General features: G+C 37.9%; 1 protein-coding gene across 1 annotated transcript; it reads left to right on the plus strand.

Annotated features, from left to right (window-relative positions):
* The first annotated feature begins 7,120 nt into the window (after positions 1 to 7,120).
* On the plus strand, positions 7,121 to 19,039 carry alpk2 (alpha-kinase 2). The gene is made up of 9 exons (XM_052103698.1): positions 7,121 to 7,898; positions 9,751 to 9,904; positions 11,615 to 11,745; positions 12,300 to 12,338; positions 12,726 to 13,024; positions 13,157 to 13,245; positions 15,133 to 15,350; positions 16,161 to 16,209; positions 16,683 to 19,039. The coding sequence occupies exons 1-9, from the start codon at positions 7,121 to 7,123 to the stop codon at positions 16,882 to 16,884; spliced, it is 1,959 nt and encodes a 652-aa protein (XP_051959658.1). The 3' UTR covers positions 16,885 to 19,039.
* Positions 19,040 to 25,085: the final 6,046 nt, after the last annotated feature.

Here is a 25,085-nt window from a genome sequence, read left to right on the forward strand (position 1 = left end):
ATGACTAACACAAAGACTAACATCCTGCCTAACATCTCCTGCTGTGTTCCACTGAAGAAATAAAGTCATGTTTAGAACAACACGAGGGTGAGTAAATGATGAATTTTCCTTTTTTGGGTGCACTATCCCTTTAAGTCTATCACAACAGAACATGGGGGTTAAAATCCCCCTGTCTGTGATAGAGTACTGATAGGGGATAAACACTCGTCCCGCCAGTGTTGCGATGCAGTAAAATACCTCTCAATGTCAAATTCCCTTCCAATGTTCTAACGTTAATAATCTCTCACTGGCTGAAAAATGAAAACATTTCATGTTTGTCAACTCTGATGAACGTAAGGCAGGCAAATATAGCCGTTGAGTGAAAAATGGTCTGTCAAGGCACGTCACTGCTATCAGGTAACCCACATAGAGGGACATGTACTAAAAATAAAACATCTCCTCAAACCTCAAGACTTTTATGTGCACCTCATAATCTCCAGACCTACATCACCCTTGCATGGAAATAAATTCAAATTTTCAAAAAAAAAAAAAAAAGGTATGTGGATTACTTTAAGGGGATTTTCAAACCATTTCTGCTCTGAATGCAGAGGATCTGATGCTGAACGCTACCTGCTTTCAGTGTTGGATATTTGGACTTGGTCTGTCATGACAGATATATTCAAGTTGAGGTCTCTCAAATGTTGTCAGGTTTTATGTGTACTAACTTGTAATTGAATCACGAAAAAAAAAAAACTCCCAAAGATAAGCTGAATTAATGAGTTCTGTAGAAATGAGGGAGGCTATTTTCTTAGCATGTTCTTAGCCATTATTTTTACTGTGACTTCTCATGAAATACTGACAAGAAATGGCCAAACTGTTTTAAAATGACATAATTTATTATTGTTTAGTTTTTTTTTTTATTGTAATACACAGATTACTTGACAATATGCGGATTCAGCCTTTTAATTGTTTATGCCTGATTTTATCACCGGTTTCGATATTAGCTCACAAAAGCCTGTGTTTTGAATACAACAAAATGTATTATTTAAGATTTTTATTTTTGCAAGTTTTTTTATTAAATATGCAAGTTATTTATTTACTATGACTTTTAGTACGTCTCAAGTTATTTATGGCATCTTGCATCTGCTTGAAAAGCGCGATGACAACTTTAAAGAAATTTAAAAAATATATCATGTGGGTAGGAAAAACTGGTCTGAGTCATATTCATCCAATAGCTCTGGAGTCGTAGGGAACATGCACATACATGGTTTGATACAAATCTAGGTGGAAAAATATTTGACCAATGAATTATCTCTTGCAGTGTAACACGGTTAGGCAATGATACAGGACTGTTTGTAATGACAAACATATGGTTGAATATTTGTATTTGTTTTATTTTTATTAATGCACAGTTCTCATACATCTCTCACAAAAATACAATGTATTGAAAATAATTTTTTGGAGTAGTATGTCTACACCTCTTTAGTATTCCTCAACTTTTCTCTTCTACACTAAACGCTATTTATTTTAATTTTTTGTATATATTACTGCTTGCATACCAAAAGGGTATATGGTCATTAAAGACCCTACATATGCAATTGTGTAATTTGTTTTTTTATGCGCTTCCATAAATATATATTTTTTATGATTATTTCATATCCATTTCTATCGCAGGATATATATTTCTTTGTTTATTACAAGACAAAAGAGTTAGTACTATATTCATACAAATGACTGCCTTATCACATTGATTTTCTGTGTGACAATGTTGAATTATCAATATTCCATATACGTGTACACATGCACATTATACATGCTATTTCTGTCAGAAAGACTCGCAGGCTTGGTAAAATGTACTTGACATTTATTTGATGAAATGATATAGAGCCACAGAATACATTTTTCTCTTTTGGCGTAAGCCCCGTCTGGTGGTCCGATGAGACTGATACTCGAACTGTCAGATCCTGCTGGAGATAGGAGGCAGGGGGCGAGGAGCCTAACCCCGTGCAGGACGGGACTTGACTGGTGGCGGTGGGGACGTGGAGGTTGCATTGTTGGCACACTAAAACAGCAAAGAGTTAAATTGAGAGTAGGCTTTTAAAGCAATGGCTGACATATGATTGGCTAGGAGCTACCTAGATAATGGCATGATGATGTACAGCTGCGAGTCTCCCACTAGAACTACAGTTATGCTTATATTGCTTACTCAAGATGATGCTGATGTATCAGTGATTGAGTTGACGTACATTTGACAGTGCTATTTGAAGAAACAACATGGAAGTAAAGTATAACAAGTGTGACACATGAACAGTATGCTTTGAATATTGTCATTTGGGTGTACTACTCAAATTGTGTTGTAAGTTGTGCATATATTTAGACTCAAAAAGTGCCTGAGAACATGCATATGTGTAGCTTGTGTTTAAGTGTAACTCACTGTGTTTGACAGCCAGTTGTGACTCATGAAATTTCAGTGTGGAAGTAATGAATCCTGTTCTATATTTGTTATAATTGTTATATGTTATTAAATTGTTATTAATATATAAAAAATAAAACTAATTGTCTTGAAAATGTGACACTATCTGGGCATTTTACTTCTAAAGACCAGAGTATGTAATAATGTTTGGTGAAACATCCATGCATTAAGGGTTAATTTGCCTATGATGCCTAAAATTCTGTCTAGGTAGGCAGTTCTCTAGGGTTATAAACAAAGCCACTGATTGATAATGACTGGGCTGCTTTAGTCCAGCAATTAGGAACTCTTACCAAAAAAGTACTGCCCCATGGCAAAATGATGGTGCTAGATTGCAATATCATGGCATATTCATTCATACCATGGAACTGAATGATTACCATATTCATATGCCATGGTATTTACATGGTATTCCAAGGTACTTCAAAGAATGCCAAATACCAAGGTACCATGTGTCTAAAAAACCCAGCACTATGATACTGTTAGTAAAGAGGATAGATTAGCCATAATGATGGTGAAAGTTTGTTATTTAAATGACCTCAGTCATATCCATTATTTTTTTCCCTTTCTCTTCTCCCCTTTCCTCCTCTGCAGTGACACATTAACCCAGAGAGAGATAGGAGATGACAGTTGAGCGGGTCGACATGACCACCCCAGACAATCTGCAGCTCTTGGACACTAATGCTGTCAACTCTTCTCTTGCTTCAGTGCCCTTGCAGCGAGATGACTCAGACCGGGTACTGAACAACCAGACAGATAACGACTTCAGTCCACCCCCTTATTGCCACCCGGATCCAACCTCAGAATGCTCAGGATCAATGCCAGGTCCAAGCTAAGACAAGACCATGGAGATAGAGAAATCTAAAACTCAAGAGGAAAGAATATATGATTATGCATCAGATTTAGTCTTAACACAGCTCTCTGATTTTACTGGAATGCTGGAAATAACTAGAAATCATCCAAACAACTATAAAGTTAATTATCGTGACTTTGATACTGTTGCTGTAAAGAAGATTGACAGTATCCTTGACCTACAGCATCAAACATCTAAGAGTCCTATTGATGTAGACAATATGACAAGCAGAAATCAAAATGACAAACATGAATGCAGTTCCAGATGAGGTGTCCTTTTGGAGTCCTTTTGCAAGTCAATTTGAGTAAATTTTCTTATTCTGTAGAACAAGATGAAATGTGCTCAGACTCCACTTTATACCAGTATGTCTATGTAAGTTTTCTACATGAGATTAGTCAAATTGTTAATGATGTAGAACCAAGCCCAGACCAACCATGTTCAACAGCAGACAAAGCAACTGTTACTTACTTCTCTTTAGATTTACTCATCCAGGCCTGCCAGAATATGCTAAAAGATGTCGATCTAGCTGTTCAAGAGGTGGCTTCCTTCAATACTTACCCAGAAATGCACTACATTGCAATGGACTAAGTTTCCAAGACACTTAAGATACCAAAGATAGAGGATCCTGAGGCTGATGATCCTCTGTGGCTTATTTACATGAAGCAGACACTCTAAACATCCCAACAGACGTAACAAATTCCTTTTTTATTATTAGATTCTATGGAGACGACAACTAATGTCCAGACATCCTGTATACCAAAGATAGATGACTCTGAGACTGACGGTACATTATATTTGGCTGATTTGCATGAAGCAGGCACTCTGAAAATCTCGACAAAGGCATTTTCTTTAGATTCTGTGGAGTTGACAAACAATGTCTTGGAAACAGCTGATGTGCCAGTCAAGGACAGTGACTTTGCTCAGACTCTAAATAACCCAGAAGACAACACAGCTACCTCAGCTGTTGGTTTCTGCACTTGTGCTTTGACCAACACAGATCAGAATCTTGTAATCAATACAGAACCTGATTTAGTAGAATCAGAATATCACAGAATTTATTTTTACAGTGTTGATAGAATGTTTGATGCAAATTTATCAATGGAACTCAGTAGGATGAAACCAGTGGCTGAGTGTAATAATGATACACGAATGGACAACGTGATTGAGAATTATGGCAATCTTGTCTTAATTTATAGCCTCCAATGGACTGTGATTTATTTCCCAGTTATTAGGGAAGAAGATGAAAAGGAACTGTCTCAAATTAGTCACCATGCTGGAGATTTAGTCAATCATTCTGAAGACAACGATGGGGGTGACTTAAATTTCACAGAGACAAAACGTGATGGTGAGTCTTGTGACGAGTTGTGGCTGGATGATTGCCAGTTCCTGGCAGGTGAAGAGGATGAGGGTGCTATTTTAGATGAGTGAGGTCGTCAATTGACAACACAAAAGCCTTGGATTTCCCCAGAAGAGAGAACATTTCAATTGACCACCACACTGAGGACAGGGAGCTAAGGTTTCCACCGGTTGAAAGATGGCCATCCACTGACAGCTGGGGTAGCGCAATTTCAGACTGGTTCTGAACAGTTAACACCTATACGGAAGATTGTTTCAAGAAGAAACACTTCAGACACTAGCTCTAAGCTCAGTATGGCCATCCAGGACACCACATTGGAGCAGAGGACAAGTCCAGATATTACAAACAACGCTGGACAGGCATGTCTGTCTCTGAACCATCAAGAACCAGGAGCAGGCATAGACCTGGGCAGAGGACTAGCTGATAAGACCGATAAGACTAATGGAAATCTTTTTAAAAAGGCAGATAAAGACTTTTTTGCTTCTCAATCTGACTCAGACAGCCAGGACAATAAAACTATGGAGAAAAAAGTGCATTTGTCAGAGACTGTAGTTGAGTCTGAATCCCATAGACTAGAGATGAACGCAGTTTTGGATACTTTTAATGCAACAATGTCCTGTGTGTGTACTGAAAATGAGTTCAATGTCAAACAATATGGAAGACAGGACATCTCTGGGGAGCTTTGGAGAGCAAAGGTGAGACTAGTAAATTACATTCATATCAAAATTGCATGAGATATTAAGTCTTGTTTTCAGAACACTGTCAAAATATAGTGAGGTTTATAGTTAATAATTGGAACACTTTCATTGTGACTTTATTTGTTACTCTTTGTGCTGGCAGAGCTCAGTCATACCAATGCCAATGCCACTTTATAGTGTGCTCTTTCTTGCTGGCTCACACACACATTTTTTCAGGGTACAAACAACTTTTTACTTTGAATCTATACCCAAATGGAAGCTTTGTCAGATTAATCTTACTTCTGGGGACACTGCGATTTTGGCACTTTTGTCCCCAAAGTTTGATTAAGTTAAAAACACAACCATATGCACGTACTAACACAAACACTGATACCTAAACACTCTCTGTCCCTCTTCCTTTATCTTAAGGCATTGCACAAATACACACATGACAGACAGCTGTGGCTGTTAGGGAAATATGAGGTGGAGAGAAAAACACTGATAAACAGAAATTATGACAAATTATAGAGGGTGGAGAATGATAATAGCCCACAGAGCAAAAGAGGAACCAGAGAGACAAGGGGTGGGATCACAGGCACCGCTGGGGGCGGAAATATGACCCCTACTTAGACACATGGTCTCTTACTGTACAACAGTCTCTCCAATCCTACATGCTCCTGAGGCAGTGCGAAAGCTCTGATTGGTTAACTTACGTTACATAGCAGCTCTGATCTCTATAATAGAGATGATCCCTTCCTTTACCAACTGCATGTGGCTTTAGGCTTCAGCACATAAGTGTAAGGATTTTTGGAGTAGGGGGAGTCTCGCCTCAGTGAGGTATGTAAACAAACAATAACTTTGAATGAATACAGGCCAAAATGGCTTGGGTTTCTAATCAAATTTTTGTTATACCTGTGTGGTCTACCTCTGATTTTATTGTTTCAGGGTAGTGCATTGCCTCTTTCCATGGCCTTTAAGATAAAGATACTTTAACTTTTTCAGACGGAGATAAATGCTCTGTCGGCAGTATCAAGAGACAGAGTGTCCCAACTCAGGCTGGTCTTTGAGGACGATCGTGAAAGCAACTCTGGTTCTTCAAGGATCTCAGCTTACACCAGTGACAAGAATCTAACGACCGGGAGTGTAAGCGCTGAACGTCACGGATCCGGCAGTAATCGCCCCACATATCCCTCTCAATCGAACAGTCATGTGTCTCTTGAGGCGGGACAACTGAAGCAGACCCATGGTGTGATTACAAATGAGAAGTTCATTGAGGGAAATGGATCATATATTTGCGAGGACTTTTCTATGAAGCCAGGAGAGGGAAGTAATCAAATTCTGCAGTTTATTATGCCGTTTGCCCCACTGAGCATTGGAAGTACTTTCCTTCATAATAGTGTATCGAAAGATGATGGTCCAAAATCTGACTTAGGTCTTCGTCTGAAAGGGAGTTTTAATGATACTGAGATATCATCAATTGAGCAAGGTAAAAAATCAATCAGTAGTGACGATTCCTCTGAGACCATTTTCACACCTCTCCAGGCCAGTCATTATCTTTATCTTGTGGAGATTCAGATGATCTTCCCATTAAGGATACTACAACAAAAACAGAGAACCGAGATACCTGTGTCATTAGTAAAGAGCTTTCTAAGTTACTTTTACTCACAGGAGAGCAGTTTATAGTGTTGGAGAACAAACGTGTTGCATATGTCACTCTAGATTTGGATGACTCCAGAGATTTTACACTAGACCAGAGTCTGTTGTCATTTTCAAACCACGCAAACATGCCTCACAAAACCTCAAAGACTTCTTCAGATGTTAAAATGCAGTATAAACATATGGAGAAATCAGGTGACCAGCAGCATGGGATTCATACAAAGAGCAAAGACCATCTTCATTCGCAATCCCAAGAAAAAGAAAAAGCAGGTTGTGAGGACCATGCTGTTACGGTCACTGAAACCATTGTCATCACTGAGAAGATCACTCCCAAAACCCAGATGAAAAAGAAAAAGAAGCCCACACAACATGGGGCAGCAAAACCTGAGAATGATCTATCAACCGATGTAGGTAACAGAACCAATCAGAAGAGTGCAAATGGCAAGACAGAGAAAGTTGAAGTAAATTTGGCATCGAATGGTCTGGATAAACCAGCATCTCATCGTCACACTAAGATGGATCTTGTGAACACTGATAAAACACAGAAAGTCATGCCAGTGAGACCCAAAGTAAAGGCCAGTCTAAAGATTGTGGCCAAAATGGACCCTGCCACCTCTGCTCAGAAAGCCATCCCTGTAAAACTCAAAGCAGACACCAGGGGAAGTAACATGGCCAATATGGGAGATAACACATGCGGCCCAGATCCTCAAAGCGCTCGTTCACCCAGCATGCTGAATGAGGACATCAAGCGTAGGCGAATCGCAAGCAACCTGTCTGGAGCTATTCCATTAAGGACAAGACCACAGCTGCCTGCAATTTTTCACCAAGCAAGAAAAGATGGCGAAGGTGCCACAATGACATCTTACAGTGAGGCCATCAACCAGAAGACTCCACCACCAAAAGAAGGTTCTTCAAATCCATTCATTGTTTCTTCAATCTAAATGGTTAGTTCACCCAAAAAATGAGTCATTTATTCACCCTCATTTTGGTCAAAACCTGTATAACTTTCTTCTATGGAACAAAAAATGAAATATTAGGCAAGATTGTAACCTCATTCACCATTTACTTTCATTGTATGAAAGAAGATGCAATGATAGTGAATAGTGACTGGGACTACAATTCTACCGAACATCTCCCTTTTTGTTCCACAAAAGAAAAAAGTGATACAGTTTTGAAGACATTAGTAAGTAAATAATGACATACTTTTCATTTTTTGGATGAACTGTTCCTTTAAAAGTCAAGCCATCAGCACATTTCTTATCATACACAAAATGTTGATAATGTTGATAATACAAAACTGCCCTTCAAAGTCCAAATGCTAAACTGTGCCAAAAAATGGAGAAGTTTTGTGATTGTCCAGGCTGCCAAATGTCCAGGCTGCCAAATGCGGATTATAAAATTTCTTTTTTTTCTTCTGAACACGAGCATAATTGAGCCAAAACCATCTATAACCTAGTCAATGAAAAGGAGGAGGCGAGAACCGGCTTGTCAATATAAACAATATTTTAATAATATTAAAAACTTAAAATAACTTAAACAAAAGACAAAACACACACATGACGGACATGTCCGTAAACAATCTCTCTCTCATTGCACCACCGTCTGCAATCGGCCTTTATCCCTCTCGGAGGCTTAATTAGCCTGATAAGGGACCGGGTGTGTATAATCACAACCCGGCCCCGCCCTCTGCCCTGCCACATTCCTCCCTCATTCTCTCCGGCTGGGGAGCCTCCTAGGGGAGGGTGTGCTTTAAGCCGGTCTGCCTGCAGGTCATCCCCATCTACCTGGACTAGGGGAGGGAAACAGAAATAATTAAAATGGGGGGTATACTTCCTGTAACAATGTAGTACCCCCCCCCAAAAAACACTGTAAAATTTAAACGAGAGGGAAAAGGCCAACCCAGAGCGGCAGTGAGAGAGAGAGAGGAGAGAGAGAGAGAGATGAAAAAAAAAAACCCTCTCGCCGGTCCTTGATCACTTCTCCACCCTCTCAGGCGGACGACAGTCGCTTCTCCCGGGCGGACCGGAGTCAGACTCATGACTCCCGGCGGTCAGAACGCCCCCTTCAAGTTCTCGGCGACTCGTGGGTACACTCCTCCGCCCCTGGCAGTGGCCCTACCGCTCCAGCCGGTCGGGGAGACACTTCCCTCCTGCCCTAGCGGACGGCAGTCTTCCTTCGACCCCTCCGCGATTGTGGGGGATGGCAGGGCTCTCCTTCGCCCCTGGCAGCGGCTCTATCGCTCCAGGCGGTCGGGGAGTCCAGTCTCCACTCGCCTCGCGGACGGCGGCCGTTCACCGCGTCCGGGCGGTCGGTCTACTCCCTTCCCCGGTGGATGGCAGCGGCGCTCCCCTGGGTGGACGGCAGTGTCGAGGACTCCGTGACAGGCATCTGTCCTCCTTCCCGGGTTTCGGCACCAGTGTAATGTATTCAATGGAAAGGAGGAGGCGAGAACCGGCTTGTCAATATAAATAATATTTTAAAAATAAACTTAAACAAAAGACAAAAAACACACATGACGGACATGTCCATAAACGATCTCTCTCTCATCGCACCACCGTCTGCCATCTGCCTTTATCCCTCTCGGAGGCTTAATTAGCCTGATAAGGGACCGGTGTGTATAATCACAATGCCACACCATCTGTAACAGGACATTTTTAAATCTAAGAGAGTAGATATAAATATTGAAATATTAATATATTAAATATATTATGACACAAAAAATATGTATTTATTTATTTAATAATTATTTTTCTTGCAGTTGTGGTTTCTCGTGTGGTCTCAGAGATCCAGGCTGATCCACTTCCTGCTGCCCACCAGAACATCTGCCTCTGGTGCCGGTTCAGTCCGGTCCCACCTGATGCCACCATTAAGTGGACTAAAGAGGAAACTGTGCTATCAGAGAGCAGAAAAGGGTGAGAGGATTATTTTTTTACCATCAGCCCCTGTTTTGCACCATCTCCTATTCTAACTCTACAGTAGTTAAAAATGGAATATCCAAATGGACTTAAAGGGATAGTTCACCCAAAAATGAAAATTCTGTTATCATTTACTACTCACTCTTATACTGGTCTAAACTCGTAAGATTTACTTTCTTCCTTGGAATAACAAAAGGAGATGTTAGGCACAATGTTTACCTCAGTCACCATTCACTTTCATTGTTTACTTTCTTTTTTCCATACGTTCTATAAGAAAGACTCGCAGACTTGAGTGAAATTGCAGATTACATTTATTTGATGATTATAAAACAGAAAAGTAATGGCTCTCTTTGGCGTTAACCCCGTCTACCGGTCCGAAGTTGTAGTACTTGGAACCGTCATATCCTGCCGGAGATAGGAGGCAGGGGCGAGGAGCCTACCCCCGTGCAGGACGGGACTCAACTGGTGGTGGTGGGGTGGTGGAGGTTGCCGTGTTAGCACACTGAAACAGCAATGTGATAGATTGTGAGCAGACTTATAAAGCAATGGCTTACATGTGATTGGCTGGGAATTACCCAGCTAATGGTGCGATGATGTACAGCTGCTAGTCTTCCAACAAGAACTACGCTGCGCTTACATTTATTAGGTGAATGATGACTGAAGCTAACATTCTGCCTAACATCTTTGTGTTCAACGGAAGAAATTCATTTATATATATATATATATATATGCACACACAATATATGGGTTTGTAACCACATGAGGGTGAGTAAATAAAATAATTTTAATTGTTGGCCGAACCAACCCTTTAACTGAGCAAGTACAAATGCAAAATCACATGACTTTTTCCACTTGGTGGCGCTCTGAGTGTGTCTGAATTTTCTGTAAATTTTTGGCAAAGACCAGAGTGAACATCAGTACACTAGTGATTCAGCTATGAGTTGGAGTGGGAGCATAATGAATCATTTACATAACAGTCTGATTCATTCTTACTGAATGCTGACTATGCCTCAGATATGAACTCTAAAATACTCCTGCATTCTGGAGCATTTGTTTTGTAAACTACATGTTACTAAAGGCTAAAGGAATAGTTCACCCCAAAATGAAAATTTACTCAGCCTCATGCCACCCCAGATGTGTATGACTTACTTTCTTTAGCAAAACACAAACAAAGATTATTTTCATAATTTCAAGTCCATACAAAGTCAAATTGTTTCAAGTCTTTGAAGCTCAAAAAGCACATAAAGTCAGCATAATAGTAATCCATACGACTCCAGTGGTTAAATCCATGTCTTCAGAAGTGATATGATAGGTTTGCGTGAGAAACTAAAATCAGGAGGATAATTTATAGTAAAAAAACTACTTAAATGTTGATCTGTTTCTCACCCACACCATCATATTGCTTCTGAAGACATGGATTTCACCACTGGAATCTTAGGGATTACTTACTATGTTGCCTTCATGTGCTTTTTGAGCTTTAAAGGTTTGGACCTACGGAGTCAAACATCTGGGATGGCATGAAGGTAAGTAAATGAACAGCAAATTTTCATTTTCGGGTACACCATTCCTTTATCGTCTGCAAAGACTACTGAGTTTGACCTATGCAATGCTAATTTGTAAAACTATGATTTACTTAACTGTCTTAACAAAGTACTCAGTGGAGAGCTACTGGTTTACTTAGAATGTAAAAACCTAAATTTTTTGCAGAGAAGGGGACGGTGACCGATTCAAACTGACCATTATAAAGGCCTGCAGTAAAGACCTGGGACTGTACAAATGCAGCCTGACCACCTGTAACATTTCTGTTTCTACCGCAGAGTACCACCTCACCTCTGAGGGTAAGGCATAGTAGGTTGTTTTCCCAGACACAACTTGAACCTTGCTGTTAATTTAAGAGAATATAAATTAAGATATTCCATTTGCTAATGCACCCAATGACCAGGAGAAGTAGTAGGCCTGTGTGAGATTTAGCTGACGTATTATTTTATGGGATAATATCTGTTTTTGCCCAGCTCAGTTTTCTTACAACCATAAATATATAGTGAATTTACCTACATTTACAATGATATTCATTAGGGCTGCTCGATTCCAGAATAATTGAGAGAAATCTTACAATAAATAGTGCAATATACAGCATATTTATGATTGGTAGATGAATAACAAAAGATCAAGCCACGCTCCTAGGTTGAGTCAACTTTCGATTCCCAACAACTCAATGAAAAATCGATTATTTTCGGAATAGACTCCCAGCCCTACTAGTCATGTATTTCAGAATTTTAGGGACTTTCTGTATGTGTCTGGGAAACCAGTCCTCCTCATCTCTGTACAAATGAGAGGACAGTCAAGAATACACACAAAAATACTACACACATTGTCTCTATTTTCATTTCAGTGCTTATGGAACTTGTCATCCCAAATCATGATCAACCAGGTAAATATGGCCTGAATTTCATGATCCGTTCAAAACATGCTGTTCCTAAGGGGCCGTTCTTACTGACAAAACGTTTTTTTGACCTTTGCGTCACATCTCTCCATGTCCAGTTCAAAAGTACTTCAACTTTAATAAAAGGTGTCTCATGACACCTACATTTTGTTCTATTTTTTGCACTGTATCTAGCTTTTTTAGTTTTTATGCTAGAACGAGTTTGGTTTGAATGCCCCTTAAGATTAGAAAAGCTATTCACAGTATGATAGATAAAAGATTACTTTTAGCGTTATTAAAATCTGACAGCTGCAACTTTTAATGGCATTTTGGAGTGTTTGGTTTTGAAGTTTCACCTGCAACATTTCTCTCCTACCCACCCAATATATCTCTCAGTTGAGCCCAGGATTGTGGATGGGGAAGAAGAGAGTATTCAATGCAGTCTGCTTCTATTCAAGGAAGATTTTCTATCGGATCAGTATTTTGGAGAGAATCAGCCGGCTAGCATTGTAACAGAGAAGGTCCACTTTGGTGAAGGCATGCACCGAAAGGCATTCAGGACCATGCTTAGAGCAAGCAATCTACCACGCTTCAACCCTAGCCATCCCTGTGTCCTGAAAGTGCACAATGCCATTGGCTATGGGGCCAAAAATAATAAAGAACTTGTTCAGAAGAATTATAGCCTGGCTGTAGAGGTGAGAACAGACTTCCTCAAGGATATGTGAAAGTTAACCAAAAGATTTTCTAACAGAGACCTAATTATGATTAAATTAAACTAACAATGTAAGAATGATAACAGCGATCAATTGCTTTTCTATTTTTCTCAGGAATGTCATGTGCAGAACACTGCCAGGGAATATATCAAGGCCTACCACTGTGTGGCTAAGTCTGCAGAATCATTTGGAGAGGTTCCAGAGTAAGTATAAAAAATACATCCAATTGTTACCATCTATAAACTATTGATAGCTGATATCATAATTAAAATAATCATATTCCAAAAAAATATAACAGGGCTCCCATGGCCTAGGAAAATATGGAAATATAAAATTGGGTTATTCAGGTCTGGAAAAGTCATGGAAACTAAAGATGCACTCAGTAACTTTTGTCTTTGTGTCATCTTGAACTTACACTGACACCTAGTGGTGTGGATGCAGCATCTTTTAAAATCAATAGTTTTCAGTTTCAGATGCCATTGTTGAAATTTAGTATTCACAGTCAGCCATGATTACGTTTAATCAATGAGTGAAAGTGTCAAATAACAGGACAGTTACTGAGATTAAGCGAGTAGTATTCGGCTGGTCATGTGATTCTAACATGGCAGCCTCCATGTGTGGACCCTCTCCATGTAGAATAAAACAGCTTTTATAAGGTTACTGATATGACTGGAGTTTCATTTAAATGTGAGTGCTCATAATTTACATAATTATAGAGTGCACCTGTGTTAATTATCATGAAGTAACAATGAACAATATTAACAGCATTTATTAATCTTGGTTAATGTTAATTTATAGAAATACAATTGTTAATTGTTAGCTCATAACAATTCACGCAATATTTACATATACAACTTTAATTTTAATAATGTGTTATTATATGTTGGAATTTACATGAACCAAGGGAGGTTTCAGGTTCAGTACAAGTTATGCTCAATTAACAGCATTTGTGGCATAGTATTGATTTCCAAGTGAATGGGGTCAGTCCATAAACATTCAAATACACATTGTTTTAAAAGTATAGCCATAAAACGCAAATATTTTATGTGATTTAAAACAAATCGCTTGCTTGCCTTATCTCGTAAAGTTATATACATTATTAAAACTTTGTTGCCATGACAACAAAACCCTGTATTCTGGGTATTGTATATAAGTTTACACAGTTAAGGTTAGTAAGCAATTTTATTACAATAAAATCATGTTATCAAGCAAAATGTTTGCGGCTATACTTTTGAAACAATGTGTATTTTAACATTTATGGACTGACACAATTCACTTCCATTGTAAGTGCCTTATTGCAACAATTTTTTTTCTTCTAAATAAACGAGTCAGTATGATTTTTTTGAGGTAATCAACATTATGCAATAAATATTTTTGATTGAGCTTTACTTATGTTGAACCCAGTACATTCCTTTAATACGTTTTGTAAAATTATTGTTCATGTAAACTGATGTAATTGACTAATGTTAACAAATACAACCTCATTGTAAAGTGTTACAAAAACTACTATAGTAAAAATACGATTTTCTAGTTACAGGTATGCACAGCAATGAAATATTTAATCGGCTTGAAATTTCTGTTTGGGAGTGTGATCTCTATAAAATTATTAAGAAACACTTTATATAAGGTTCCAGTCGTTAACATTGGTTAATGCATTAGGTATCATGAACTAACAATGAACAATTCGTTTTTTACAGCATTTATTAATCATTAATTATAATTATTAATTTATTAATTGTTAGTTCACGTTAGTTCATAGTGCAATTAACTAATGCTAACATATAAAACTTTTGATTTAAAAATGAATTAATATATGTTGACATTAACATTAACCAAGATTATTAAATGCTGTAAAAGTGTATTCATTGTTATTTCATGTTAACTAATGTAGTTAACTAAGATTAACAAATGGAACCTTATTATACAGTGTTACCAATTATTTTTATAAATCATTATCCTGTAATTACAAACTTTTCCTAGTCATTGGTTCAGGTGCAGGAACCCTGATATAAACAGATATTTTCTACATTATCTTTCTGTGATGTATGGAAAGCCAAAAGGATCTAAATGTCCTGTTGTCAATTTCCTAGGATCATCCCTATTTATTTGGTCCACCGGCCTTCTAGTGACATCCCTTATGCCACTCTTGAGGAGGAGCTGCTGGGTGACTTTGTGAAGTACTCTGTGAAGGACGGAAAGGAGATCAATCTGATGCACAAAGACTCTGAGGCGGGTCAGAAATGCTGCGCTTTTCAGCATTGGGTCTACACCCAGACTGAAGGCAACCTGTTGGTCACCGATATGCAGGGTAAATAACATAATTCCATTTCACAACACGTTCAACATCACTGAACATTAACAATGGGGTAGCGTAGTGTTTAAAGCTCTAAAATGGTAACCAGAAGGTTGAAGATTGAGACCCACAAGGGGTGTTCCATAAAGTTAATGCCATTGTGGCCTTGAGCTGGACACTTAACACGAGTTTGCTCCAGGGGGGCTAAACTTGTAAGTTGTGTACTTTAAAGGGGTCATGACATGAGGAATCAAATTTATGTCATTGTACTATGAAAACATACTGTAAGTTTCAGAACTCAAAACTTCCTCTACACTGCAAAAAGAACATTTGTTGAAACCAAGCTGCCAAAATTACTTGTTCTCTACTTCTTCCACATTGTGATGTCACATTGTGGTAGACATTTTCATCTGACCACTTCCCCAACAACACTTCAATGCCTACTTTACCTTTAATCACTTTTATAGCCCGCTAAGTAGCGGCGAGCAGTAAGATGGCAAAGAGAGTGCAGGTCAGTCAAGAGCAGAGAGCCAACCAGAACAGTGGCCGTTTACTGACAAGACTTAAAGGAGAAGCAGCAAAACCGAGGGTAATAATGATTATATATATATATATATATATATATATATATATATATATATATATATATATATATATATATAATATAATATAATTAAACCTTAAGGAACATTTTATTAAAATTATAAAAAGGCATGTCATGACCCCTTTAAGTCGCTTTGTTTTGACTGTTTGTACCTGATGCATACTTTGCACACTGTACTTTAAAGTGTTTTTACACAATATTTGTTCTCTTTTAATGTCCAGGTGTTGGTATGAAACTGACAGATGTTGGGATAGCCACCTGTAAGAAAGGGTAGGTATCTAAAAATGTGGTTTAAAATATATTTAAAATGTACAGTATAATAAATCCAGCTAATAAATCAATTAAATAAATTTAATCAAAATATTATTATAAAAGGTATAATTAGTTACTTTAAAGGGTAACCCTTTACAGTAAGATTGCATTTGTTAACGTTAGTTAACTACATTAGTTAACACGAACAAACGACGAACAAAACTTTCACACTATTTATTCATCTTGGTTACATTTTTTAAATTAGAAGCTGTATATGTTAGCATTAGTTAATGCACTATGAACTAACATGAACTCAAAATAAACAAATGTATATTTATAAATTACCATTAATAAATGCAAAAAAAAAATATTATTCATTGTTAGTTCATAATACCTAATGCATATACTAATGTTAACAAATAGAACCTTATTGTAAAGTGTTACCCTTTAAAGCAATATAAGGATAATAATAATAATTTATATTTGACCAGGTATAAGGGATTCAGAGGAAACTGTGCCACTTCCTTCATTGATCAGTTCAAAGCTCTGCATCAGTGTAACCGGTACTGTGAGCTGCTGGGCTTGACGTCCCTGCAACCCAAATCAAAACAATCCGTTGTTCCCCCAAAGCCAAAAGGACAACCTGTGCTCAAGAAAAAGACCTTTGGCTCAGTTCTGAATGGCAAATCCTGATTGGATAGAATCCTTGAACTTTTGCTTTTAGGATAAAAAGAGTTTAAAGACTCATTAGGAATTGTTGTCTTGCTCAGGGACAAATGTGTTTCTGAGCTGTTTTATCTTAAGATGCTGAAAGAGATGACATTCATCTGTAAGGAAATTTTGGAGAGTTACTTTTTGTTGAGATTTATTTCATTCTATTTGATTTACTGTGTATTTTATACAATTCTATCAAGGGTGAAGATTTGGCTTGAACATTGGGGATGGGTGGTGGGGGTTACAGTATGTAGAATATATATGTTTCCATTGATCGTGGTGTAAATATTGTGTGTGTGTGGGGGGGTGAAAGATATTAAGATATCTTAATATCGCACAGATATCACACAGAAATGTGTCCACAGGCCACGGACAATGACACCTTCTCCTAGTAGGCCTATTGTGGTTGCAGATAATTATTTTGGCATAATGCCATTTTTATGCCATGTTGCTCATAACCGTTTCAGTTGAGGGCGCTATTTTGCGGCTGTTGTTTTTGACAATGGTTTCTGTTCAATATGGGTCTCAATAAACCTCATGTGGTATTTTTGGAGTGCGGAAAGGGGTGTGGCTAATCTAACAACTCAGTTTATGGGAATTATAGAATAGCTAAAATCGCACACAGAACCTTTAACTAATGATAACATACACAACTTTTAATGTAAAAAAAATTTTTTTTAAATGTAGAAGTTAGAGTTGTAATAGTATTGTTCACTGATAGGTCATGTTAACAAATTTGAACAAATTTCACTTTTTTTAATTAGTATTCTTTTTTTTAATGTGTCAGTGCTGCTAACAGCTTATTTTTTACATTTAGCTTTTGTTATTTTAGTATGATAAATATGCCAGTATACTGTATACTGTTGTAACATAGGAAACACTTGCTAATGTTATTATCACATTTATTATTATAAGTGCAATAAAATAAGTAAAGTTTATGTAAAATGTTCAAGTGTAAACATATGAACTTTATGTGTGAAAAGAATATGCAACAAAGAAAAAGATTATTGTTACAATTTAATGTTGTATGGTGAATGGAAGCTGCTAATTTTGAATGATAAGATGTACATGTATGTTTAAATGAGATGTCCTGTTACAATACTTGAGTTTTTGTGCTACTCTTCTCTGTCTCTCTCTCTCTCTCGAGCAGAGTTCATACAGTTAACATTGACCTTTTGTCTCATGGTGAACTGTAGGATAAGGTGTTGAATCTGATGCTATGGAAATCTCTGTACTCTTGCCCTAGTAAACAGCTGTTGATTTGCCCCAGCAAGCATGACAAACCTTCCACCTTCATGTTTCAATCATCTCTCCAAAGTCATATGACTTATTGCCTCATTACTATATATAAACACATTCACATTTCTAAAGCAATGTAGTATTTGTCCTCTCTTTTTTTTATTTGTTATTGAAACACTTCGGCTGCACAAATCGCCTGAAATGTCTTTTACTTTAAACACTGTGATGTTGCAAACTGTATTCAGTTGAACGTGTTGCATTTGCAATGTATACTGATGTAGATTTATGCAAATATAGTCTTATCAATGTGGTTGTGACATCGTGAGGTTAAGCTTGCTTTACTAACTGTGGCTTGAGGCTCAAAGGTTATCAAATGCTTGGCTTAATTTAACCACGATCCTGCTCTTTTGACTTTGAATGATACCCATGTGTGAATGATTTGTATATAAATAAACATATTTTTCTTTATTGATTCTAGGCTTTATTTGAGCATTTTGAATTTATTGATAGCAATCCATCCATACAAACAACTAAACTCGGGGGAAACTGGCTATCCATATATACATTGTTTTAATTGTCTTGGGGTTACCATGCTAAGTCATTTAGACTGTGTACAAGGGAACACAATATGCATACTTTATACATCAACGTGTCTAATATAGATAAATGGGTCAGTAGGCATACCTATAGCAGACATGCCATCTTGCTGTGCCATCTATTTTTGCCAACCACCAATCTATCAACCAATCCGCCATAGACAAAATAAAGCCTCTCTCTACATACATACACATTCATACAATAAGACACAATGGTCGACATCTCATATTCCAAAGAAGTCCATAAAAGTGCTGTGAGAACTGTTGCTCTGTGCTGATTGGCTGAGGAGGTTGTGAGGTCTCACCGTGGCTATTTAGTGTGATAATGGCGTTTGATAACACAGGATACAAACACCATTGTCACACTCCACAGCTCAGGAGGACAAGAAGCAGATACAGTCTAGGAAGAACGATGGGAGAAATAAGAGTGAAAGAATGGAGATGGGAATGAGCAATTATACAGTATACCAGTTTAGTCATGTAAACATTAACCATTGGCTCTATGTTTGCTAACTCACTGCAAAAATCACTTTCTTTTTTTCTATTGAAAACATGTAAAACTCCTTCAACTAACAAAATCTACTGGTCTTAAAAATGAAACTGGTCAGTTAAGAAAAAGAAACTTAATTAGAAGGGGAAAACGAGTTTGTTTCTCACCTCAGAGAAAACCACTTAGCATCATTTAGCATATTTACCTGTTGTAGCACATTTGCAAGCAGATAAGTTCCTAATGGCAATGAATTCTGACCTCTTATCTACAGTAAACCCTCACAATAAAACAGTGAACAACTACAAGCATTTAAAACTAGGCTGACATATGTTGGCCTTTCTGTCTCTGTTATTAGCTGGCTCACACTCTAGTTTATGTGCAAACGTTATCCACCTGTAGTTAGATTACAGTTTTCTGTTTGCACCATTTTTAGTGGAGTGGATGGGCACTGGGGGAACAGTGCAGCTGGTCTCAGATTGGCTGATCTAAACTACTGATTGTGCCCTGGACCCCACGTAATATTCCATTAATAGGAGAGATTGATCTATTACTTATTCTGCATTCAAGTCACTCCCGAATTACTGCCATTAAGAATTGACAACTTTATATTCATACTTTTGTCAGGTCTGTAATTACAAATGGGGAATTCCATGTAAAAATCGAAATGGCAGTTGATTCAACAGTTGCTTCAAGTAGCTCGATGATCTCCAAAAATTGGTAGTTCTAGAATTCATGTTGCTTATGGGAAGGGCTTTTTAGAACTCTGTGATCTTGATATTCTAAAAGAACCCAAGTCCACATCCAAAGTAATCCGTTTCAGTTTGACAACAATGTTTTAAGTTTCCTAACGTCATCATTTTCCAAAGTATGTGGATTTGGAGAGCATTTTCGAACGTCAGTGGAGGGAAATGCCATTCACAATACACAATGTGTTTTCAAATGAAAATGTATTAGTGTAGACATGACCGAAGTCCATTTTAAACCTTTTGGGGGATTGTTTGGTTTGACAGGCACATGATCATTCTACAAATGGATATTTATTCTCCATTTACTGATGAAATTAAACTAATCGGAAAAAACCCCAAATACAACAAAATGACACTTCTTATTACACTTTCCTAAAAACTTACAATCTAATAGATTTTGATATGCTGCCACAGTGGGTTAATGATTTGGTATTTCTGTAAATACTTTGTCTTGTGGAAAAAATTTGAAGCAAAATTTCCTAGAGTATAGGCATAATCCTGTTGTGTGGCAATACTTTACATAATTGTGAGTCGATTTAAAACCTTTTGGGAATTTTTGGTTTGACGGGCACATCATAATTTAGCAGATGTGTATCCATTCTCCATTTACTGACAAAACAAAACACAACACAATTGGCATTTCTCAAATATGTTCACTGAACATCTAAATGAAACAATTGAAATATTTCTGAGAATGTCTCCAGTCTTTTATGGAAACAATATGTTGAGACTTACCACAGCCCCCTGTCCTGTTAAGATAGCTGATCCACATGTCTCTCATGCATTAGTATTGGTGTACACTGAAAAAGAAACAAATACTTCAAAAAACACTCTCTGTAAACTATAAACTCTCGTATCCTTTAAAACAAAACCACTGCACATTCCTAACATTCGCAAATACAATCAGAATTGATACGCTACTAGTAAGTGAGTTACTGATTAGTAATTGATTTTCTTAATAAATATCTTTCCTTGTGGAATAAATAGAAGAAAACTTTTCTGTAGTTTAGGCATATTCAGTTTGTGTGGCATCATTTTAAATGTAAATATACAGTAGATCTACTCAAATGTGTTCATTATTCATCTAAATCAAACTATTGTAATATTTCTGAGAATGTATCCATTGTCTTTGGTGAATACAGTAGGTTGAGACCACATTACCCCGTCCCGTAAAGATGGCCGATCCACATGTCTTTCCATGCTTTAGTGTAGGTGTACGCTGAAAAAGAAACACACTTCGCGAAACACTCTGTAAACTGCAAACACTCCATCTGCTTTAGGACACACTGACACACGTAGTTTCCACAGCTCATACAAAACTAAAACAAGTACGAGAGTTTGCCATGACTGGTCATAGTCTCTTTTAACCTCCCTATATGTACCTAGAGGGGGTTTAGTCAAACAGTTAGTGCTGTTCTGTGATAAGCTTGGAGACGTATTGATCCACAGTGATGTGGGGACGAGGTCACTTACCCAAAATCTGGTGCTTTTGAAAAAAAGTTTAAACAAAAAGTTTAAAAGTCCTGTTTCCTCTTAACACAGTGACTTGGAAAGCAGTGTAAAAAGAAGGGAAGCACCCTGAGCTCTTGGGATTGAAAACAAAATTCCAGATATTACTTACCATGGTAACAATAATTTGAATGAGTTACTGAGTGAGACCTACTGTAGGGGTCAAGGAACCAGAAATGTCTTGCTGAGATCTCTTGACCTGGATTCTCTGTGGATTCTTACAATATTGTTTTTGAATGTAATATCTTATAATATTGTGTGTTATATAGATAACTTAAAATTATTCAAGTTTTTTTGGTGAACTAAAACATTAAGCTCTTTTTAATGAAAATTCAGTATGATATGAGTTAAAATGAACACTTTTCTAATTTGGTGTTGATGAAGGGATACTTCAGCCTTACTGATGGGGATGTGGGGTACATACTGTAAGACTAAAAAGGTTGGGAAACTGTAGGATAAAGGTGCTTATAACTAAGTTTAAAAATTGAAGGAAAAACACAAAACCACAAATGCTACCAAAATTCCTTGATTTTTTAAAACCCCGATATCTCAAGAGACACAAGAGGCATTTGTAGCAGTGAAGCAATCGCCATCTAATCTAACACTATAGAGGACAGTCTAAAGGTTTAGTTCAAGTCAAATCCACAAAACACAAACATAAATCTCAACACTTTCCATGAAGCGTTGACAAACTTCACCTGTTTGTAGCTGAGCAGCCAAGCCATAGTCAGGGCTACCGCAGTATTACTGTAACATGACTGAAACTCTTTCCATGAATCCAGAATTCTCTTAATATATGTGATGTTGGTTTGGCAGAGGACTTGTTTGTGATTGCAGAAAGAGAGCTCTTGATAAAGTTTACAGGAAAGCAAGCTGCTTTTATTTGCTTGTCCTTGGATCTGATAGCACCCAGATTGCACATGTGAATGAACTTAGTTTCTTTCACCGAGCCTCACGCCATGTGTTCAGATTTGATGCTGACTATTAACTTGGAAAATGTCAGCATTTAAAGAAAATATAAATATTATTTATAAAATAGAATTAACATTATAAATTAAAATATAAACATATATATACACATACATATATACAGTCACCTAAAGGATTATTAGGAACACCATACTAATACTGTGTTTGACCCCCTTTCGCCTTCAGAACTGCCTTAATTCTACGTGCCATTGATTCAACAAGGTGCTGAAAGCATTCTTTAGAAATGTTGGCCCATATTGATAGGATAGCATCTTGCAGTTGATGGAGATTTGTGGGATGCACATCACCATTACACCACCACCACCAGCCTGCACAGTGGTAACAAGGCATGATGGATCCATGTTCTCATTCTGTTTACGCCAAATTCTGAATCTACCATCTGAATGTCTCAACAGAAATCGAGACTCATCAGACCAGGCAACATTTTTCCAGTCTTCAACTGTCCAATTTTGGTGAGCTCTTGCAAATTGTAGCCTCTTTTTCCTATTTGTAGTGGAGATGAGTGGTACCCGGTGGGGTCTTCTGCTGTTGTAGCCCATCCGCCTCAAGGTTGTGCGTGTTGTGGCTTCACAAATGCTTTGCTGCATACCTCGGTTGTAAGGAGTGGTTATTTCAGGCAAAGTTGCTCTTCTATCAGCTTGAATCAGTCGGCCCATTCTCCTCTGACCTCTAGCATCAACAAGGCATTTTCGCCCACAGGACTGCCGCATACTGGATGTTTTTCCCTTTTCACACCATTCTTTGTAAACCCTAGAAATGGTTGTGCGTGAAAATCCCAGTAACTGAGCAGATTGTGGTCTGGCACCAACAACCATGCCACGCTCAAAATTGCTTAAATCACCTTTCTTTCCCATTCTGACATTCAGTTTGGAGTTCAGGAGATTGTCATGACCAGGACCACACCCCTAAATGCATTGAAGCATCTGCCATGTGATTGGTTGATTAGATAATTGCATTAATGAGAAATTGAAGAGGTGTTCCTAATAATCCTTTAGGTGAGTGTATATATATATATTTTATTTTTTATTTTCATTTTAGAATAATAGTAAAGTCATCAAAATTATGGAATGATTTTCCATAAATATAAATGGAACTATGGGAATTATGTTGTGACTAATCAAAATCCAAAATAAATCAAACTGTGTTATATTTTAGCATCTTCAAAGTAGTCACCCTTTTCCTAGAATTTGCAGTCGTGAACTCTTGACATTTTCTCAACCAACTTCTTGAGGTTTCACCCTGGGATACTTTTTAAACAGTATTGAAGGTGTTCCCATCTATGTTGGGCACTTATTGGCTGCTTTAAGTCATCAATTTCAAAAATAAATGTTGATTACATTTTACATTTTAGTTTTCTAATGAAATTAATTAATATGGTGGCACAATTATATTTTTAAAAAATTAATTCAGATCAAAAGATTTTTAAGATCATGAAAAACATTTCAGACAAGTGTTTCAAAACTTTTGACCAGTAGAGTGTGTGTGTGTGTGTGCATATATATATATATATATACAGTGAGGAAAATAAGTATTTGAACACCCTGCTATTTTGCAAGTTCTCCCACTTAGAAATCATGGAGGGGTCTGAAATTGTCATCGTAGGTGCATGTCCACTGTGAGAGACATAATCTAAAAAAAGAAATCCAGAAATCACAATGTATGATTTTTTAACTATTTATTTGTATGATACAGCTGCAAATAAGTATTTGAACACCTGAGAAAATCAATGTTAATATTTGGTACAGTAGCCTTTGTTTGCAATTACAGAGGTCAAACGTTTGCACACACTGCAGGAGGGATTTTGGCCCACTCCTCCACACAGATATTCTCTAGATCAGTCAGGTTTCTGGGCTGTCAGCTGAGAAACACGGAGTTTGAGCTCCCTCCAAAGATTCTCTATTGGGTTTAGGTCTGGAGACTGGCTAGGCCACGCCAGAACCTTGATATGATTCTTACAGAGCCACTCCTTGGTTATCCTGGCTGTGTGCTTGGTCATTGTCATGTTGGAAGACCAAGCCTCGACCCATCTTCAATGCTCTAACTGAGGGAAGGATGTTGTTCCCCAAAATCTCGCCATACATGGCCCCGGTCATCCTCTCCTTAATACAGTGCAGTCAGCCCTGTCCCATGTGCAGAAAAACATCCCCAAAGCATGATGCTACCACCCCCATGCTTCACAGTAGGGATGGTGTTCTTGGGATGGTACTCATCATTCTTCTTCCTCCAAACACGGTTAGTGGAATTATGACCAAAAGTTCTATTTTGGTCTCATCTGACCACATGACTTTCTCCCATGGCTCCTCTGGATCATCCAAATGGTCATTGGCAAACTTAAGGCGGGCCTTGACATGTGCTGGTTTAAGCAGGGGAACCTTCCGTGCCATGCATGATTTCAAACCATGACGTCTTAGTGTATTACCAACAGTAACCCTGGAAGCGGTGGTCCCAGCTCTTTTCAGGTCATTGACCAGCTCCTCCCGTGTAGTTCTGGGCTGATTTCTCACCTTTCTTAGGATCATTGAGACCCCACGAGGTGAGATCTTGCATGGAGCCCCAGTCCGAGGGAGATTGACAGTCATGTTTAGCTTCTTCCGTTTTCTAATGATTGCT

The sequence above is a fragment of the Xyrauchen texanus genome, chromosome 34 (genome assembly GCF_025860055.1).
Source record: "Xyrauchen texanus isolate HMW12.3.18 chromosome 34, RBS_HiC_50CHRs, whole genome shotgun sequence".
Lineage (NCBI taxonomy): Eukaryota > Metazoa > Chordata > Actinopteri > Cypriniformes > Catostomidae > Xyrauchen > Xyrauchen texanus.